We start from the raw sequence: 18,514 nt of genomic DNA on the forward strand, positions 1-18,514 counted from the left end.
CAAAATCGAGTATAGTAATCTATTTGAACCAAATTACAAAATACATGATTCAAGAAATAATTGATCAAAATACAATCTAAACAATGAGCCAAAATAGATGATCTAAAATAGTCTAAAAAGATTTAAATATACACACTTATAAAAATAAAGATGATATCTTCATAATTCAAACAACAACCATCAATAATAATAATAATAATAATAATAATAAAGAAGAAGAGAAACGTAAATAAAATAGGCGTATATAACAAGAAAAAACAAATAATTATCGAAACCATAACTCCCCAATAAAAATGATCTAATTCATTCAGAATCACCCAAATACAAAAAATAAAAAATAAATAAAAATAACGGAAAACACAAATATAGCATCTCACATATATATAAGAAAAACACATAATTATCCAAATCAAAATCCCTAAAAAAAATAAATAAATATATATATATATATAAATATAAGAGGGTGAGGGTAAGGGTGGTGTGGCCACGTAATATAAAAAAAATCATCAGAGGCCAACAAACGCTCTAGGGTTAGCTTATTAGCTCTGCCTCTCTTCATTTGAGCGGGTATTCTTTCATCTTCACATTTCTCTTCTTCTTCTTCCTTCTTCGCGAACGGTATCCCCTAAACACTCAAACCCTAACCCTAATCCTTTTTGTTTTTGGTTATCTTTAGATCTGTGCTTCTCTACTGCTTCTACAGTTCCTTTATCGCCATTGTTGTTTTGCCTCTGAACTTTTTTATTTTTCCTTCTTAGATGGATCGGTACCAGAGGGTTGAGAAGCCGAGGCCTGAAACTACCATTAACGAGAATGAGATCCGCATTACTACTCAGGGTAGGATGAGGAACTACATTACCTATGCCACCACTCTTCTCCAGGTCCTTTTCTTTTTTCTTCCTTGCTCTTCTCTTAATATCTGTTTCATACCATTTTTTGATGTTTTTGTATTTATGTATATATATATATATATTTGTAGGCCATGAAGTACTGATATCGCTTCTGATAAGCATATGTTGCATTTTTTTCCTTATATATATTTTGGATTGATGATGGTTAAAATAGAGTTGCAGAATACTTGTGCCTAATATGTTAAGTTTTGGATTTTGAATATTTTTAACTGATTTTTTTCAAATGTTTATGCTGTTTTTGTGATGGCATTTAGGGTTAGACGTGCTCAGAAAAAAACAATGCATTATTAATATTTTGCTTAAGTTCATAAATGTCTTCTTATTGTTGCACTTATTTCTCTAACATTGAGATGTTTCACTGACCATTAATTACAACCAGGAGAAAGGCTCCAAAGAAATTGCTCTTAAAGCCATGGGAAGAGCCATCAACAAGACCGTGATGATTGCAGAGTTGATTAAGGTTCAAGTCTTTTCCTAATTATGGTAACATGTCTTGTGCTTATTTACAAGTTCTTTTAATTAATATTTCCCTATTTTCTCTCTTGTAGAGGAGGATTGCCGGTCTTCATCAGAACACTTCTATTGGTTCTACCGATATAACGGATATGTGGGAGCCATTAGAAGAGGGCCTCCTTCCGTAAGTTGCATTTATCAATTGAAGTTAAGTTTCTAGTGCGTGCATTTATCTTTACTTTTTGTGATTGTTTATACCTTTTAATGATGCAGCCTTGAAACTACCCGCCATGTGTCGGTGATAACAATTACTTTGTCCAAAGATGAGCTAGACACTTCGTCCACAGGGTATGTTAAGATCATTTTTGCTCAGGAAAGCTTACTTCTGGTACTAGACCTCTAAATTTCTTTCACTAAAAAATGCATAGGCCTTTGTGCAGTAAATGCTACAATTATTTTCATCATGTTTTCCTAGTATAGATTTTTCTATGCTGAAGATAATTTAACTTGGGTGTTTACTTTTTCTATGCTGTAGATACCAACTGCCTATTCCGGCTGATCAAGTGAAACCCTGGACTGAATATGATTATGAAGGAGGAGGTAAATAAAAAAAAAACATTTGACTGACCATCTTATATATTTCTCTAATTTGATTAATAATGATTATGTATATTTTTTTTTGGGTGTAGAGGGCTCACCTAACAGGCGAGGCAGAGGACCCGGTGGTCGAGGAAGGGGTAGAGGAAGAGGTAATTTGAAAGTGTTGCAGTAATGCCGATGCTCACATTATTTTGGACTTTTTGGGGTCTCATTATGAGTTTTAGGAGATCTTGTATTTGATCTCTTGTTACTGCTTAATTAATTTTTTTTGATAATTAACTATAATATGAGTACCTTGGTATAGTTCTATACAAGAAAAAGATAGTCAAGATAGCTAGTATTTTTCAAAGAAGGCTTAGGACACTAGTATTATAGATGGAGTGAAAAGGGACATCGTAGTTTTTATTGATTTAGGCAGAAGGAAAAAAGATAGAGGCAGTCTATGTCTTTGTATAGGCTAGTGCTGTAAAAAAAAATTGTTCCCAGTATTTTGTACTGTGTATAACTTTGTACAGAAGGTTCTGGGTGTCCCTTCAATTTTCAGATCTTTTTGAAAGGGAAGAAAAAAATCCTACTATTCTACCCTATATTTCTAATGTATGGCATCCATGTCTTCTCGCCAGATTGTTTATGAGCGCTGTTTTTGATACTTTGATGCCTTTCTCAGATCTGTCTGTCAGTCCAATTTGTTAACTTTTGCTTTGGGCATTAATGTCTAATCTATAATTTTTAAGTATGATAACTGCGTTCAGAAAATGCCTGCATCATATGTGTTCTTTTGCCAGGACTCAATCTTCAGTAATTCTCGCCAGTAAAAAAAATGTTTGTTTCGAGGTTGTTTGAAGCAACAAATCTGATACAGTTTTTTTCAGGCAACTTCAACAATGGAGTTACAGAGAATGGTGATGGTGGTTTTGATGGTGGACACCGTGGTGGCTATGGTGGTGGCTTTGATGGTGGGCGTGGTGGCTATGGTGGTGGTTTCGAAGGTGGGCGTGGCGGCTATGGTGGTTTTGAAGGTGGACGTGGTGGCTATGGTGGCTTTGACGGTGGACGTGGTTATGGCGGCAGGGGCCGAGGTCGTGGAAGAGGCCGTGGCTTTCGTGGTCGTGGAAGAGGAGGTTATGGTGGTGGAAATATGCAGCAACTAGAATCAGGTGGTGGTTACAATGATTACGGAGGAGGTGCACCTATGCAAACCCGAGGTGAGGTTTTATCTATTTGAATTGATATCATCTTCTTTTATTGGAGACTTTTGAAACTAATTAACATTTGACCGGACATTTGTAGGTGACAACACCTACTTTGAGAAGAAAAATTTACTCAAAATTTCCATTAACACACTACCTTGTTATACAAATAAGAAAAAGTTACTCAAAATTTCTAGTATTGGAACAAGCATGATGTGTGATGTGAAATAGTGCATTTGTTTGCTCAAGTTTATTGGGCAGCAAGACTTTATTTTGCTTAGGAGGCTACTTCCTTTATGCAATCTTTTAGGAAAATTTAGGTTGGAATTATTACAAATTATACTTGCAAATCAGCACTTCACTTTTTTTCAAAACAAGCTCATCAAATTGTAATAAATTGTGTGAACTCTGACCTGAAGCATGATGAACTAATTAGGAGATTTTCATTTTCACTTTAATAAAGACATGGTGGCCAAGTTCTGTAACCCATAATTGATCTGGGGGGCCTCATTTAATTCAGAACTTCTGCCTTGGTTTTATAAAGCCATTATGCCATTCTCAAGTTAACATGAATCATGCAGGGCGAGGTCGTGGGCGAGGTAGGGCTAGAGGCCGTGGAAGTGGTGGTGGTAGAGGGGGCTTCAGATCAGATGGACCGATGCAGGCTGTTGCTGCCTGAGCTCGCGCACGGTGACGTATAAAAATTTAAGTTTTAGATTGCTGAAAGTTTTGGGTGCCTGCTCTGCCGACTATGTCTATTCTAGTGAAATTTATGGGGTGAAAGGGGGTTGTTATTGGTTGGAGGCTTTGGTTAATTTCACTGATACATTTCTGGGCATACTAATTTTGACGAGCTGTCCATTTCTTAGTTGTGGCAGCCATGGTTTTGTAGTTAAAAGATTAGGTATTATTTTTTTTTTCTTAATTGCGGACTTAAACTCAGTGAGTTGTACACCTTCTATCTTTTAGAGAATAATAGAGCAGTACATTCATTATTTGTTCTTAATTACACACACCATAACTAATATTTTGGAGATAATTAAGTTTTGGAATCTAAAGTGACTGAGGTATATAACTATTAGAATGATATTGAAGAGCTCTTGTTGGAGACCCATTTCTCTCTTTTTCTTTGTTTTGTTTAGAAAAATTTACCTATTGTAAGTGAGCAAGGGGTGGAGATCGCTTGAACTTTGGTCTTTTCATCTGATTCTTACAGTAAGGTTTCTCTATTAAATTTTCCAAGGCACGACAACATGCAAGTGTTATAAGATAAAAATGAAAGACCCATCTGCCCCTGTGAATCCCTATCCCTCAAGATCCAGATAGATAACCAATGGTTCTTTGACTCCATTGACACCAACTGCTACAGTGCAGTACAGTCGCAAGCTGAGTTCGCAAGTATGGGTAATGGGTGCACTGCATGTCCGACCACACTTTGATAATCATATTTATTCATGCCACCACACCACTACTCAACCAACAACCAATAATAATAGACAGTTCACATGTGTATGCATCCATAAAAGGAGATAAAAACCACATTTTTGGGACTTCAAACCCAAACATTCTAAAACAAATACAACATATTTTACTTTCTTTCCAACTCTATTCTCTCTCACTATTGTTACGTTGGTAACCAATTTCACTTGTTAACAGTAAGAAAAAACTCACAAGTTCAAAAGCACCATATACAAACAATTCAAAAGCATAACATGCAAATAGTCTTAAATTAAACCCTTAAATCTAAAAAAAATATATTATTAATTAAATATTTGGTTCATTAATTTGCAAATTTGTATATTAAACAAAGTTCTAGTGATACTGATGCTATTAAATCTCTATGATTTTTTAATTGTTTATAATTTACTTAAATTAAAGACTTTATTATTGTTAATATTATAGTCGACTCTTTTTCTCTTCTTACCAAGTTTATTTTAGGGGGTTTTCTTGGTAAGGTTTCTTATATTATTTATCCTAGCCTCATGTTAATAACAAATATGATATAGTGTTTTTAAAACAAAAAAAATCTTATCATATATCTTCCAAAATACAACTTTGTATAATTGTATTCGACAAATTAGAAGAAAAAAAATTACGGACATGATTTAGGTTTAAATTTATTTTCAATATAACTACAGGGAGCCACTTCGGTGCAGTCACTTTTCTTATTGCACCAGTGAAATCAAGTGGCTCCTTTTGGCACTTAAATATTTTTATCCCATATTTTTTTTATACGACAGTGTACATTGTAGTCATCTAAGACATCTTATAAATTTTCAAGAAATTTGAAATAATTTATAGTGCCGAAAACAAAGTTCAAACAGCTTGTTGCACTAGTATTTATTTTTTTTGTATGTGAGTGTAAAATTCAACAGTTTGAACATTATTTTCAGTACTGTAAATTATTCCAAATTTCTTAAAAATTTGCAGGATGTCTTAAATGACTACAATATACACCGTCATAAAAAAAATTAGAAAAAAAATTATTTAGGTACCGAACACACAAAAATAGCTGCATCGAAATGGTCCCCTATATCTATAATACTTTTATTTTAGTTACGAAATAAATTATATTTTTTTTATTTTTTTCAAATATTTATTTAAAATAATTAAAATCCAATTTGAAAAAAATATATAAATTGAAACCTAATTCTTAGTTTTAATTGTTCTTTACAGATTTTTAATTAGTTAAAATAATATTTTTTTATCTTTAGGATTTTTATTAGTTATACTTTTTTAAAGCCTTATTATGTTTAAACATGGAATTCATATTTAGAAAATTAAGTATTAAAATTCAATTTCTTTTAGTGTATTATATATTGTGTATTTAAAATAAAGATATTTTGGTCATGTAGAAAATAAATTTGATTTAGAATTTAGATTGTGCTTCGTATATATTTTTATATTGTCAAATGCATTAATTAAAAAAGTAAAGTGCAAATAGGTTATAAAACAAACAAGAGAATTATAAAGTGGTATAGTTTCATAAAATATTAGCTTATTTAGGTCCCAGATCTTTAAACTATACACATTTTGGTAAATTGGTACTCAAACTTTGATTTTCTTGGCATTGTTAATCCCCCACCGTTAAGTCACTATTTTTATGTTAGTTTAGGAACTAATTTGCAACAAAAAAGTTTGAGGACCAACTTTCCAAAATAATTGATGTCCCAATTGTTTTACATAATGTTATTCGTTGTAATTATGACAACCCTCCTATATATTTTCGGGAAATTTCGAACCACCACAAGAGCAATAAAATAAATACAAACTCAACCATGTTTTCAACATATTAATTTATCCTCGTCATGTAAAAAATTAATCAGGACTTATTTTGGCAAGTTGGTCCCTTAACTTTTTTTTTGTTGCGAATTGGTCCCTAAACTAACAAAAACAAAAATGGTGACTTAACAGTGGAAGACTAACAGTGCCAAGAAATTCAAAGTTTGATGACCAATTTACCAAAAAAATTTGAGGAACCAATTTACCAAAACATGTATAGTCTAAGGACCTGTAACACAAATAAGCCTAAAATATTTATTAAAAAATGAAAACAATGATACCATAAACATAATTTTATCTACACAAAAAGTAATAATACGTACCAAAAATAAATTGAGTGATTTTACCAAGTTATTAATCTTAGGACATGTACAAACTTAAACTCAATAAAAATAGTTATTTTGATTCATGCCCTATAAAAAACTAGAAATGGGTGTACAAACAGAGATGTGGAAGCCACACTTTTTATTTATTCATTGTCAAACATTTTTTTTTTGGTTAATGTCTTTACAAGTATTTATTATACTTATATAAGACATGATATCAAGAAAATAAAAATACAAATTCCCATACCCATCAGAAAGTAAAATTTCCTCTCAGTTCTCTATTATAGCAATTCAAAGTTTTCTTATCACTCAGAACAAAGATTGTTACATTCTTTCTTTTTTCTTTTTTGTCAGAAAGATTATTATATTATTTAAATTTAGAACTTGTTGAAAGTTGTTGAATAAAGATAAATAATCATATAGAATTTTAGTTCGATCTATTATCTTGTAAAATTACAATCTAATTAGTGTTATATTAGAAAATCTATAAAATCTTTTCATGAATACATTGAATAAACTCTTGTCCATACTTTTTTTTTAAAAAATTGACTAATATTTTTGCAGTGTTAAAGGATTTTTATTTTAAAATATATTTGTTGAATTTTTTTATTTAAAAAATAATATATGTTATCCATGTTTTTAACATACAATAACATGACATAAATCATCATGTTGTTTAACCTTTCTTGAAAGTTGGAGCCTAATCTGTAAGTGTCATTCTTATCACTCCCGTAGAAGATATTATGCTAACTATTAATGGAAGCTATCTCCTGAGAACTTAGTGAGGAGGTGAACTTCTAAAGCTCCTCGAGCCATGAGCAACTTGCCTAGATACCAAGAGTCATTCCTCTAGGGAAGGAGAATAAATGCCAAGTGTTAGCTGGAGAGATGCTCAGGACCATAGACACATGTCTGACATCTAATGGCGGCAGGGATCGTGCTATCAATTCTGTACGAGCGGCAAAAAAGATATCCCACGATGCCGCCTGACATGAGAAAACATGCTGCTACCATGCAGACAATATTAGGAGGCACCTTTCCCAATAAAGTAATGGGCTTGTCATTCTCGTATTGGGCCTGCCAAGTATCTAATGGGGAAAAGTTGAGAACTACCCACTTTTAAGAGTAGTTAACTAAAATTAGACACTAAATATATTTAGTTGAACTTTACCCATTATTATTATGAGATTTCTCAAATTACCCTTATTTTAGTATATGATTCTAAGTGTTATTGTAATATGTATTATATGTGTCATATTATAGTTAAATTGGAAATGCATTCTAATTGTAGTGTGTTTAAGGAGGAAAAAAAAGTATGTAATTGGAGGAGTATAATGGGTACATTAATTAAAAATTTGGGTACTAAAATAAGAGTTAAAAATAATGGGTAAAAATTAAAGTGGATCATTTAAAATGGGTAAAGGATCTAATTTCCACTATCCTAATGAGGTCCAATAACCTATTTAATATATAGGCAATCTTCATTATGCATAACTAATCCCATAATGGGAAAAATTATTGTAATCAGCTCACATAAATGAGCTTAATCCCCAGTCGTCTATAAATAGGACTAGTGCATCACTTGTAAATGGATCCCAATTTTTAGTGTATGCAAAAACGCTGCCTAAATTGTAAGAAAAATTGAGATTTGCAAGTTCTTCGTCCCAATACAATTAATTTGTATACTAGTAATAATTAATAGTCTGAATTACGTAAATACCCCGTGTTTGATCTTCTTTCCTTTAAATTTTATATTAATTTGATAGTTGACGGAAAAATTAATACCAAAAATCATAAAAGTAAAAATAAAAAATGGTAAATATATAACTTTTTATAAAAACTATAAGAATTAGTTTTTAATAAAATATTATAAATAATATGTTTGAGGCGAGATTTCATCAACTAAGAAATAAAAAGTAAAATATAACAAAATTTTTACGTGATTTGATGGTCAGGTAATTAACCAAGTTAAGTAAAGGTTTCGTACTCAAAGCCGAATTATGGGAGATTTGGTATGATTACATACATGGTCATACCCTTAAAACTAATAAAATAGATTAAAAGACTCAATCTTGGACTGTTCGTTGTCGTACATAGGTGTTTCTCCACTACTCCCCAAGCACGATCTGGGCAAGACATTCCGAATTTCAAATTTTAACTTTATATTTTTAATTATAATTTTTTAAACTATTTTTATTTTATTTTCAAACTTCGAATTCATTTTCTTAATATATTAAATGTATCATCTAATTAAAATAAGAAAAATTTAGTCATATTAAAAATATATTTGACTAAAATATAATGCATAATTGATATTTTATACTGATTTCTATAGTGTTTAGTATTAACTAAATCAAAAAGGTGTAAATAGGCAATGAGATTAAAAAAAATGTATACTATATTCCTATAAAATATGTATCAACTATGGAGGAAGTAATTAATTGAAGACTTGATTGATTCAAATGGTTATTTATGATTTGTATCTTAATTTTTATTGATTCTCTATTTTCATTTGGTGTGTTATGCTTTTGATATTCCTTGTATATAGGAGTTAGTTTAGGAAACTTGATTACATCTTCAAGAATCATGTGTATATTATTGAAATGAAAGAAATCAGATATATTCCAATCTATTAGCATAATTTAGATAATGAATAATTGTTATATAACTTTTCATTTTATTATTATTGGAAGTACTTTCCGTACATTTTGCAGAAGAGGCAAATTAGTCCACACAGTAAATCAAAAAATACATGAATTAGAACTTTTCCTTCATAACCCCACTAAAAAATATGATGAATTTTGACAACTTAGCAAGAAAAATAAGAGCAACTAATCAGTTATTTTTCTTATTTCAAACCTTAGTGTTGTGTTTTGTTTTGAGGGGAACTGACATCGAAGGAAGATAAACCAACCGTAGCAGGGCTCTTTAGCTGATCAAGCTGCTTCTTACCGCGACGAAGTAAGTACTCGATGTAAATGTAATTTTTGCGATCTACTTGCTTTGCATTGTTGTGGAACTCTGTAGACACAATCGATTCGATTTTGCATCTATCCTCAGCAGATTTTGAACGCGCTGCTCGCAGAAACTCTCGGTACAGGCTAAGTACTTGTTTCTGCATCCCGGAAAGCCTTGGTCCACCGGAAGGTGCCATTGAATCTACTTATGTTAGGCACTAGATTTTCTTTTGTGTGTCGAGTAGTTTTCTAATGCTCTCTTCGTCTGTTCTGCAAAAGAACACACCTCAGAATGAAATTTTGGTTAGATGTAAAACCAACTATACTGCTTGAGAACTGAAAATTAAGGACATGGTTACAAAAATAGTTGAGAAAGTAAACACATAATCATACACTGGAAGTAAGGATATAGCAAGGGTTGGTGCTGGAATGTTGAAGAGTTAACGTTCAAGTGACAAGAAGTTCCTATGTAACATAATTAGAACATATTTCTAATAGATAAAACTGTTATCTTCTTTTGGATTTTAGATCATATTTCATAGTGATTTCAGATATTATATTGGGTTAGATGAGTTCTCTACAGTTTTATTGGCTTCATGCAGTGTGAGCTAATTGCCGAAGTTAACCATACATTAGTCAAAGCAGATAAACGATGATTCAAAACCTCAAATGCAGCAAATCTCTGGAACAAAAACCTTAAAAGCAGAAAACTGAGTCTCATTATTAGTTTTGTAAAGATAAACTTTATCAAATATCGACATGCTAAAACTATTCAGCAACAAGGCAGAAACGATTAGAAGATGGAAAAGCTTGTCCTTTGTCATCAAAGTCTTAACAGTCATAACCCTATGCCACTTACTAGTCATCTGGAATCAACAATCTTAGACAACGTTTTGCCAAATATTCTTAGCTAAAAAATATTCAACTTCTAATTGGAATGACAACAAACAAAGCTCACTGATACTGAGAGATTTTGCTACATATTCTAAGCTACAACAAACCACCAATATATTGCCACTTGATGGTAAATATTGCAAAGACATAAAAAGACATCTCTTGCTATCATTATCATATACAAAACAGCTTGTAAAACTTCAAAGTCAAACATCATTGTATGAGCTCATGATACTGAACCTAAAGTAGAGTTTATACTAGACAATGCTCTAGAAAGTCGCAGGCACAATGAAATTTAACAAAAACGTTAGATTTGATAACTCACAGGAGAGTTGAATGTAATTAAATGAAACCATTGAAGGAATTATCTATGCAGCTCAAGTGTTTGATAGGTCTAACTGGGCAACAAGAAAAATTGGACAAGGGTCAGGAAGTTCTTTGAGAATATGAAAATTTCACTATGAAGGTCACTGAGGACTTCCGTCAAACATATGGTAGGCATTACAAAAACAAAATGCAGACTTTGTTCAAATCTTTTAACAGTTCATAAGAGTAATCGTATCCCTGCTTCCATACATCCATAACTGAGCATCATAGACTAACCTTCCAAGAAAAAGTGGTAAACAAAAACATATAATGCGTGGTTCCAAAAAAAAAGTAGGTACCCAGAAGAACCGGGAGCATTACAATCTCTCCAAGATCAGCAATATAATACCATTTGAAATGTACCCAAATGCTAATTTGGTTCGACTTTGTGATTATAATCAAGGTATTTATGCATATCGATCGGAAAGAAGTTCCAAACTCAATAAATTTGATGTTAAACTTGTCTATGAATCAAACGAAATTCTGTACAAAAGCAACGTACCTCTGTTAACAACAATTTAGGAGAGAGAGAAAGTGTAGGTGGAGAAGTTTGAGGTCAGGAAGTGTAATCTCGGAAGATTTTAGGGCCTAAAATCGGAGGAGCGAGACCGCGGTGGCGGTGGTTAGCTACTGCTGCCGTTTCCGTGGTTCGGGTTCGGGTGGCTGAGCTGCTGACACTTCTAAACTATTGTAGCTGTTAATGAGCAATGCATGTGCCCCTCACGTGATTTTTTCTTTTTTTGAAAATTTATTACATGATACAATTACTCTACATTATTGTCCATGCTAACACAAATACATTTTTCCTATCCACACAACTTTTTAATTTTCTACAATGATGACATCACATCCTTGTTACAACTGCAGAGGAACAAGTGTTGAAAAAAAGTGGCAAGAAGCAAAATTACCACCACTAATACTAATATAGGAGACACAAACAACAATGCAAATACACAAGACCAATAACTTCACTTGTTTAGTGGTTTGTAATCTATCTTGTTTGATGTTATTTCATTTATTTTGTTATGTTTGGTCATTTTTACTGTTCTGTTCTGTTTATCTTGTTTGATGGTGTTTCATTCACTTTGTCATGTTTGGTCTTTTTCACTGATCTGTGAAGGATTCTAGTGGCCTAACACAGTGATAAAGTTAGATATTTTAGACTCTATGATGAGTTGTATTTTATTTGCATATTAAATTACTAGTTATATGTCTTTATGGTATTTGAGATTTGTCTCTTGATTGATGAAACTCTTATTTTTTCTTAAATAAATATATAAAAAGTTAAATTAACACTACCTGTAATTTATAAGTTTCGATTCCAACCCAACACTACTTACAAAGAAAGCCAAGGATGGCACCACTTGTGATAAAGAAAAAAAACATTTATTATAAGAGTTGATGATAGCTCAAGTTTATATCAAAACAATTTGGACATTATTTAATTTGTTCATAATCTCTTTCTTTTCTCTCTTTTAAATTGATAATTGATATTTTTTTTCCATTAGGCATGAAATCTAATGTTGTATTATCTTGTTAAGTTTTATTATTGACAATTAAACAAATCCCTTGCACTTCAAAAGCTTCATGTGCATTTGGTAACTAGTGTGGTCATCTTCTCTCTATTTTTTTCTTTCTTTCTTTCTTTCTTGTTTTAAAGGTGGTCTACATGAAAGAATAATTTTATTTTCTTTGGATTAGATAAAGATTATGTAGATAAGGTCTTCATAATCAAGCCTTGATCATTCTTCAGTTATAGGAATGCTCTTCTTCAAAACATGACGCACAACAAGAGTCATTGCCACAACCAGAGCATAAGTCTCCAAAAGTAGAAGTTTAATGCTTGCATCCACAATATATGGCACCAATTACATGTACCAAATAAGTCCATTTCCTGCCAGATTGTATCAGTCAACAAGTACTACATGAATAAGGTAAAGCCTCAATATGATCTCAGTTTTGATGTTTATGAGCCATGACAACCAATAATTGATTGGGTTTCATGGTTGTCCATCAAGATAGAACAACATGTGGACAGTAAAATAAGCAAAGAAATTAATACGAAAATTGATTATATTAATTCCAAAATTAACTCTGACGAAAACCAATAGATTCTCACAGGCATCAAAGGCAGTAGTAAATATTCAAAATACATAAAACTAAAGCAAAACTGTCTCGACAGAATCTCACAATCATAAAAACTGAAACTTCCTAGTTTACTTTGATGGCCCAAAATTCTTTCCAAATTTGCAAAATTATGCCTTGAGCCTTCCATAGTACTTCTGCTTCTCCTGTGTTGTCTGGAAACGTCCATGCCCGAACTTCGAGGAGGTATCGATAAACTTGAGCTTGATCTCCTCGAGAGCAACACGAGAGGTTTGCTTGAGAAGCGACTGGCGGAGGGTGACAACCCTCTTCTTGGGTCCAACACAGCATCCCTTGATCAATAGATAGTCATCCTTCACCACACCATAATGAGGGAACCCACCAATGGGAGTGATGTCCTTCTCAGTCCTAATAAAAATTAAACATGTTACAATTGTCTAACAAAGAACTGTAAAACAAATTCAATCCCATGTTAAAAATAACCAGCCTCCCAAATTTATTTAGTCACATGTTACCAACCTGTCGAACTCGGTGTCAGCAGTGTGGGACTCCTGCCCAGCCTTGCCGAGCTTGTAGACCTTCTTGTTCATTTCAGTACGGTGATGGTATCCATTCTGTCCAGCCCTAGCAACTGTGAAGGACACTCTGGCAGGATGCCAGGCACCAATACAAGCCACCTTTCTAAGACCCCTGTGAGTCTTACGAGGAAGACGGGTAACACCCCACCTGGTAACAACACCTTCATAACCCTTACCCTTGGTCACACCAATGATGTCAATCATCTCATCCTTCTGGAAGACAGCATCAATAGGGACTTGCTTCTCGAAGAAACCATATGCAAAGTCCACCTTCTGAGCAATAGAACCACCATTGACCTGAATCTCCATAAGGTGAGCCTTCTTCTGCTTCAATCCCTTCATTTTCCTGATCTGAATATACACAGCAAAACAGATGCATCAGCAAAGATTCAAAAGAAAATTAGCCAATTCAAAAAATTAAAATTACAACTGCCCAATGTTCTTTAACTAAAGACCACATGTAGCAGTGAGGACAAAAAGAAAAAGTCAAATCAAAATAGAACTTGGGAAAGCACCTGAGTGTGAGCCAAAACTCGAATGATAGTAGCATACTTCTTCATTTTTTCAAGCTGTGCCTGAATGCTTTTCTTTCCCTCTTCGTTTTCGTATTGCTTGGAGTACTTAGTGAAAGCCTTCTTCTTGGACTTGCACCAGTTCTTGTAAAATCTCCTCTTCACCTCCTCGCTCAGATGCTGAGCCCAGACTGTGTTCAGGGTACGAAGACCACGTGGAGTCTTCACGTAACCAACAACACCAACAATAACCATTGGGGGTGTCTCAACAATTGTCACAGCTTCACATGTCTCCTTCTTGTGAAGCTCTAAATAAATTATAACAAAATTCATAAGACAAAAGTAAATGAATAAGTTGGAAGAATATTAAATCATTTGAAAGTCACTTACTGGATCCAGGCTTCTCGACCTCCCTGACAATGTGGGTCATGCCAGCCTTGTAACCCAAAAAGGCCGTCAACTTGCAGGGCTTAGTTGGGTCATCCTTGGGGAAAGCCTTCACTGCACAAATACAAGAAACAAAGCAAGGCTTTTAGATTGTAAAAGACACGGTGCAGTAATGTAATATATACAATTCAAATGAACAAACAAATGCTTTAATTAACCATTTATCAACAGGACCAATCCAAATTTATCAAAACAAAAAAAAGACCATACATAGCTTAGCCATAAAAGACACTTGAGTTATTAAATTGAAAATGAGATTTTAAACATTTGAACAAACTAAATCTATTCTGTGATTTATGTTTAAAAAAAAACAAATACTAAAATATATTAGAAATAACTTACCCTTTCCTCTGTGGCGGGCAGCTCTCTTCCTTGGAAGAAATCCAAGAGAACCATGTCTGGGGTGCTCAAACTTCCTGTGAGACATCCTCTTCTTCCTACAAGCAATAACAAAAATATAATTTTATTAAAAGAACCCACATAAAAAAAAACACTATTTTTTTTTCACATTAGGATATAAGATGAAGAGTATTAATCAAACAAAAAAATAAGCTCTACATCCTCGGTGCTAAAACAGAGATCAATGAAAACCCAATAATTTTTTACCTTCAGACGTGAAAACAATCTAATGAAAACCCACAAATGCAGATCTAATATGAGCACATACTAACAGAAGAGAGCACAAAAAATGTTGATAACCAGCTAAATTTAACAAAAAAAAGCTTGAAGTTCAAACACTGCCTATCACCACAAATGTAGGGAAATGAATAGAAAGATCATCATTTTCAACTTTGTTATCATGGACAACAAACATACGAACAGAGAAAGAGAAGAGGGGAGCGACGAAAACCTGAGCTTCTCGTGCGGCGAAGGTAAGCTATACTTGCACCAGACTGAAGGGTTACGACTAAAACCCTAGATATGTTTTTATAGTACTTATTTTGCAAAGGTATCCTATATTTCGCTTTAATTGAGTTTAAACCCATCTTCATATTTCAATATGGGCCTTCTTTAATCTATTCCATCCCTATATTTAGGTCTTCTTTTTACAGTCTTTTTTTTTTTACATTCTTATTCTATATTTTTTGGAGTAAATAAAAAATAAAGACTCAAAAATTGGCCAAAGTAAATGTTTAATTATTTGTGTCTAGTTAATGGGGTTGAATAATTTGGTTGGATTTGGATTTAGAATTGGAAGTAAAAAAAAATAAATGAATTTTTAAAAAATGTGGCTTTTATAACATTAATATGCAAAAATATGATAATTATATATTTTTTAATTTGTATGGAAAAATTTATTAAATAAAAAATTAAAATATGAAAAACATAGTTTGTAACTAACTAAAATATGACAATGCTACATTTTTTTATCATAGTTATGTTTTCTTTAATTTTGAATTTTTTTTTTCCATAATTTTTAATTATTTTTTCAGTTATTTTTTTCTTACTTATTTTTACTTCTATTTTTTCCCAATCTTTTTATTTCTACTAATTTTTTTTCATCTTTTTTTTTCTTTCCATTTTTTCATTCTTTTACTTCTTCTTCTTCTCATTTTTATTCTTTTTTTTCCTTCATTTGTTCATATTTTCTTTCTTTCTTTTCCATTTTTTCTTCATTTTTGTATTTATTATTTTCTCTTTCTATTTTTTTTCACACATATGAGCTTTTTTTTATTCTTTTTTTCTTCTTCCATTTTTTACTACCAATTTTTTCGTTTGCATTTTTTTTCTTTCCATTATTTTTCTTCTTCTTTTTTTCATTTTTATTCATTCATCTGTTTTTTTCCTTCATCAATTCTTTTGTTTTGTTTGTTTTTTCATATTTTTTTTTAGTTTTCTTTCCTAAGTTTTTTTCATTATTTTTTCTTTATGTTTTGTACTTATTATTTTATCATTCCATTTTATTTGTTTCCCTTTTTTTCTCACATATTTTAACATTACATAATTATTCTACCATTTTTTTATTTATTATTGTAATTTTTTTTATAGTTTTTTTCCACTATATATAAAAAAATTCAAATCAATTTTTTCAGTAGTTTCTTTTTACTGTAGCCTTTATAAGAACACCAAAATTTGGAAAGAAAACTAATAAAAATATGAAAACGTGAATGGGTAACCAGTTATCCTGATGAGAATATTCAAATCTAGAAAAAAAATTATATGAAGAAGATGGGAGAGAAGGGAAAGGGGAGAGATTTGTTTTTTTTTTTTCTATCTTCAGATCTGTGGTAACTGGTTACCTTCCGGTTCTTTGTGTGTATATTTATGAGGATAACTTGTTACCTTCATGTTCTTTGTGTGTATATTTCTGGGGGTAACTAGTTACCTTCACGTTCTGATGTATGTGTACATTTCTGGGTTCTTTATGGTAACTGGTTACCTATGTTACTAAAATCATAGTTACTTTTTTTTTTTTTAATGAAGTGCTCTTTATTTTTTCTTCAAATTTGATGTTCATTTTCATATTTAATATGAGTAACCTGTCACCCCTCTTATGGTAACTAGTTACCCCTCTTATGGCAGAAAGTTACTCATCTCGGGGTAACTGGTTACCCCTCCTGGTACATGTTATTCAACCTAACTCTAGGATTTTTTTTTACATAACTGTCAAAGATCAATCAAGTAACTGGTTACCTTACCCGGAATTTGGAAAAAGAAACGTACAATCTAAAAAAATGAAAAAAAAATGTTTATAATAAATAAAAAATAACTTTAAATACATTTCATATTAGAAAAAAAAAATGCAAAACAACTAAAGAAAAATTTAATATAAAATTAGTAATATAAAAATAAGCTAAAAAATAACAATCAAATTACAAACATACCATTCCAAATTAATAAAACTTGATTAAGAGTAAAACTATGGCATAAACAACCTTTTATACACAAATATGGGAAAATAATACGATAAAAGTGAAAATTCTTAAAAAAAAAAAAAAGTCATAGATTAACTTTTTTTTTTAAAAAAAAAACCATATTTTTGCACACTCTATTAAAATTTCCATATAAATGTAATTTCCTCTATAAAAAAAAAATGATACTTATTATTGATTTTATTAAAGTTTAAAGTCATTTTTTACACAATCAATTTAGAAATGATAGAGGTTGAAGATAAAATAAAATATTTTTCTAATTACATACACATGAAGATAATTTTCTAAAATATATGCATTTTCATAATAAAATAAGTATTCTACTTAAATTTGGGTTATATTATAGTTAAATATCGTGACCATAATCATGACCTACGTATAACTTTGGCTAGGGATGATGTTTGATAAAGAACTTTATGAATGAATTAGTTTTAGGGAACTTAAAAAAAAAAAAAAAAAGGAAAAAACAAGTTATTTTATATATTTATGGGTATAAAATTTATGTCGCAAAGTATAGTAATTCTATTAAAAAAAAAGTTTAAAATATGGGAATCCCACAAAATACTATAAATAAAAATACACACTCTTTCTTACTTTCATCTTTCTCTCACGTATTTTTCACTCACTCTCTTTATTTTCTCTCACAACAATGGCAATCAACTATTTTCTCTCACAACAATAGGAGCTTCCTCACACTGGCAACTAGGGGTGAACATTTGGCCCAAAATACCCGCAAACCCATAGGATCCGACTGACTCGAAGCTTAAAAACTCGCAAATTCGAAAAAAAAATTCTTATTAAAGATCTAATCCAACTATGATTCAAGTCAGATTCAGATTTTGGATTTTGAAATTTTTGAATTCAAGTGAAACTCGAACCCGTGCGATACTTACAAAATATATAATATTATATATTAAAAGCCCTAACACTAAAAAAAAAACCCTGCTTCTTTTCTTTTCCCTCTCTCTTTCTCTTTTCTGAAGTCGTCTCCCATTCACCCCACTCCCTCTATCCTTAAC

The 18,514-nt window shown here is 31.7% G+C and overlaps 3 protein-coding genes across 6 annotated transcripts; 1 reads left to right on the forward strand and 2 right to left on the reverse strand.

The window, feature by feature from the left end:
* Nucleotides 1-470: 470 nt before the first annotated feature.
* Nucleotides 471-4,149, forward strand: LOC133807263 (glycine-rich protein DOT1-like). 2 transcript variants are annotated; one of them, XM_062245476.1, is made up of 9 exons: nt 471-618; nt 759-881; nt 1,291-1,371; nt 1,460-1,548; nt 1,638-1,712; nt 1,900-1,964; nt 2,054-2,113; nt 2,837-3,169; nt 3,736-4,149. In XM_062245476.1, exons 2-9 carry the CDS (start codon nt 759-761, stop codon nt 3,831-3,833), a joined length of 924 nt encoding a protein of 307 aa, XP_062101460.1. In that variant the 5' UTR covers nt 471-618; the 3' UTR covers nt 3,834-4,149. The 2 variants fall into 2 exon arrangements, with proteins under 2 accessions (XP_062101460.1, XP_062101461.1); XM_062245477.1 differs by having other exon boundaries at nt 471-567.
* Nucleotides 4,150-9,419: 5,270 nt separating this feature from the next.
* On the reverse strand, nt 9,420-11,757 carry LOC133804542 (succinate dehydrogenase assembly factor 1, mitochondrial). Of its 3 annotated transcripts, XM_062242698.1 has the most exons (3): nt 11,482-11,757; nt 10,939-11,011; nt 9,420-9,989 (listed from the first exon to the last, which is right to left on the reverse strand). In XM_062242698.1, the coding sequence occupies exon 3, from the start codon at nt 9,914-9,916 to the stop codon at nt 9,623-9,625; it is 294 nt and encodes a 97-aa protein (XP_062098682.1). In that variant the 5' UTR covers nt 9,917-9,989; nt 10,939-11,011; nt 11,482-11,757; the 3' UTR covers nt 9,420-9,622. The 3 variants fall into 3 exon arrangements, with proteins under 3 accessions (XP_062098682.1, XP_062098683.1, XP_062098681.1); XM_062242699.1 differs by lacking the exon at nt 10,939-11,011 and having other exon boundaries at nt 9,420-9,984; XM_062242697.1 differs by lacking the exon at nt 10,939-11,011 and having other exon boundaries at nt 11,482-11,750.
* Nucleotides 11,758-13,034: 1,277 nt separating this feature from the next.
* On the reverse strand, nt 13,035-15,601 carry LOC133805321 (large ribosomal subunit protein uL3). Its single transcript, XM_062243457.1, has 6 exons — nt 15,473-15,601; nt 14,965-15,059; nt 14,566-14,676; nt 14,179-14,483; nt 13,605-14,014; nt 13,035-13,493 (listed from the first exon to the last, which is right to left on the reverse strand). The coding sequence occupies exons 2-6, from the start codon at nt 15,047-15,049 to the stop codon at nt 13,235-13,237; spliced, it is 1,170 nt and encodes a 389-aa protein (XP_062099441.1). The 5' UTR covers nt 15,050-15,059; nt 15,473-15,601; the 3' UTR covers nt 13,035-13,234.
* Nucleotides 15,602-18,514: the final 2,913 nt, after the last annotated feature.

The sequence above is a fragment of the Humulus lupulus genome, chromosome X (assembly GCF_963169125.1).
Source record: "Humulus lupulus chromosome X, drHumLupu1.1, whole genome shotgun sequence".
NCBI classification, from domain to species: domain Eukaryota; kingdom Viridiplantae; phylum Streptophyta; class Magnoliopsida; order Rosales; family Cannabaceae; genus Humulus; species Humulus lupulus.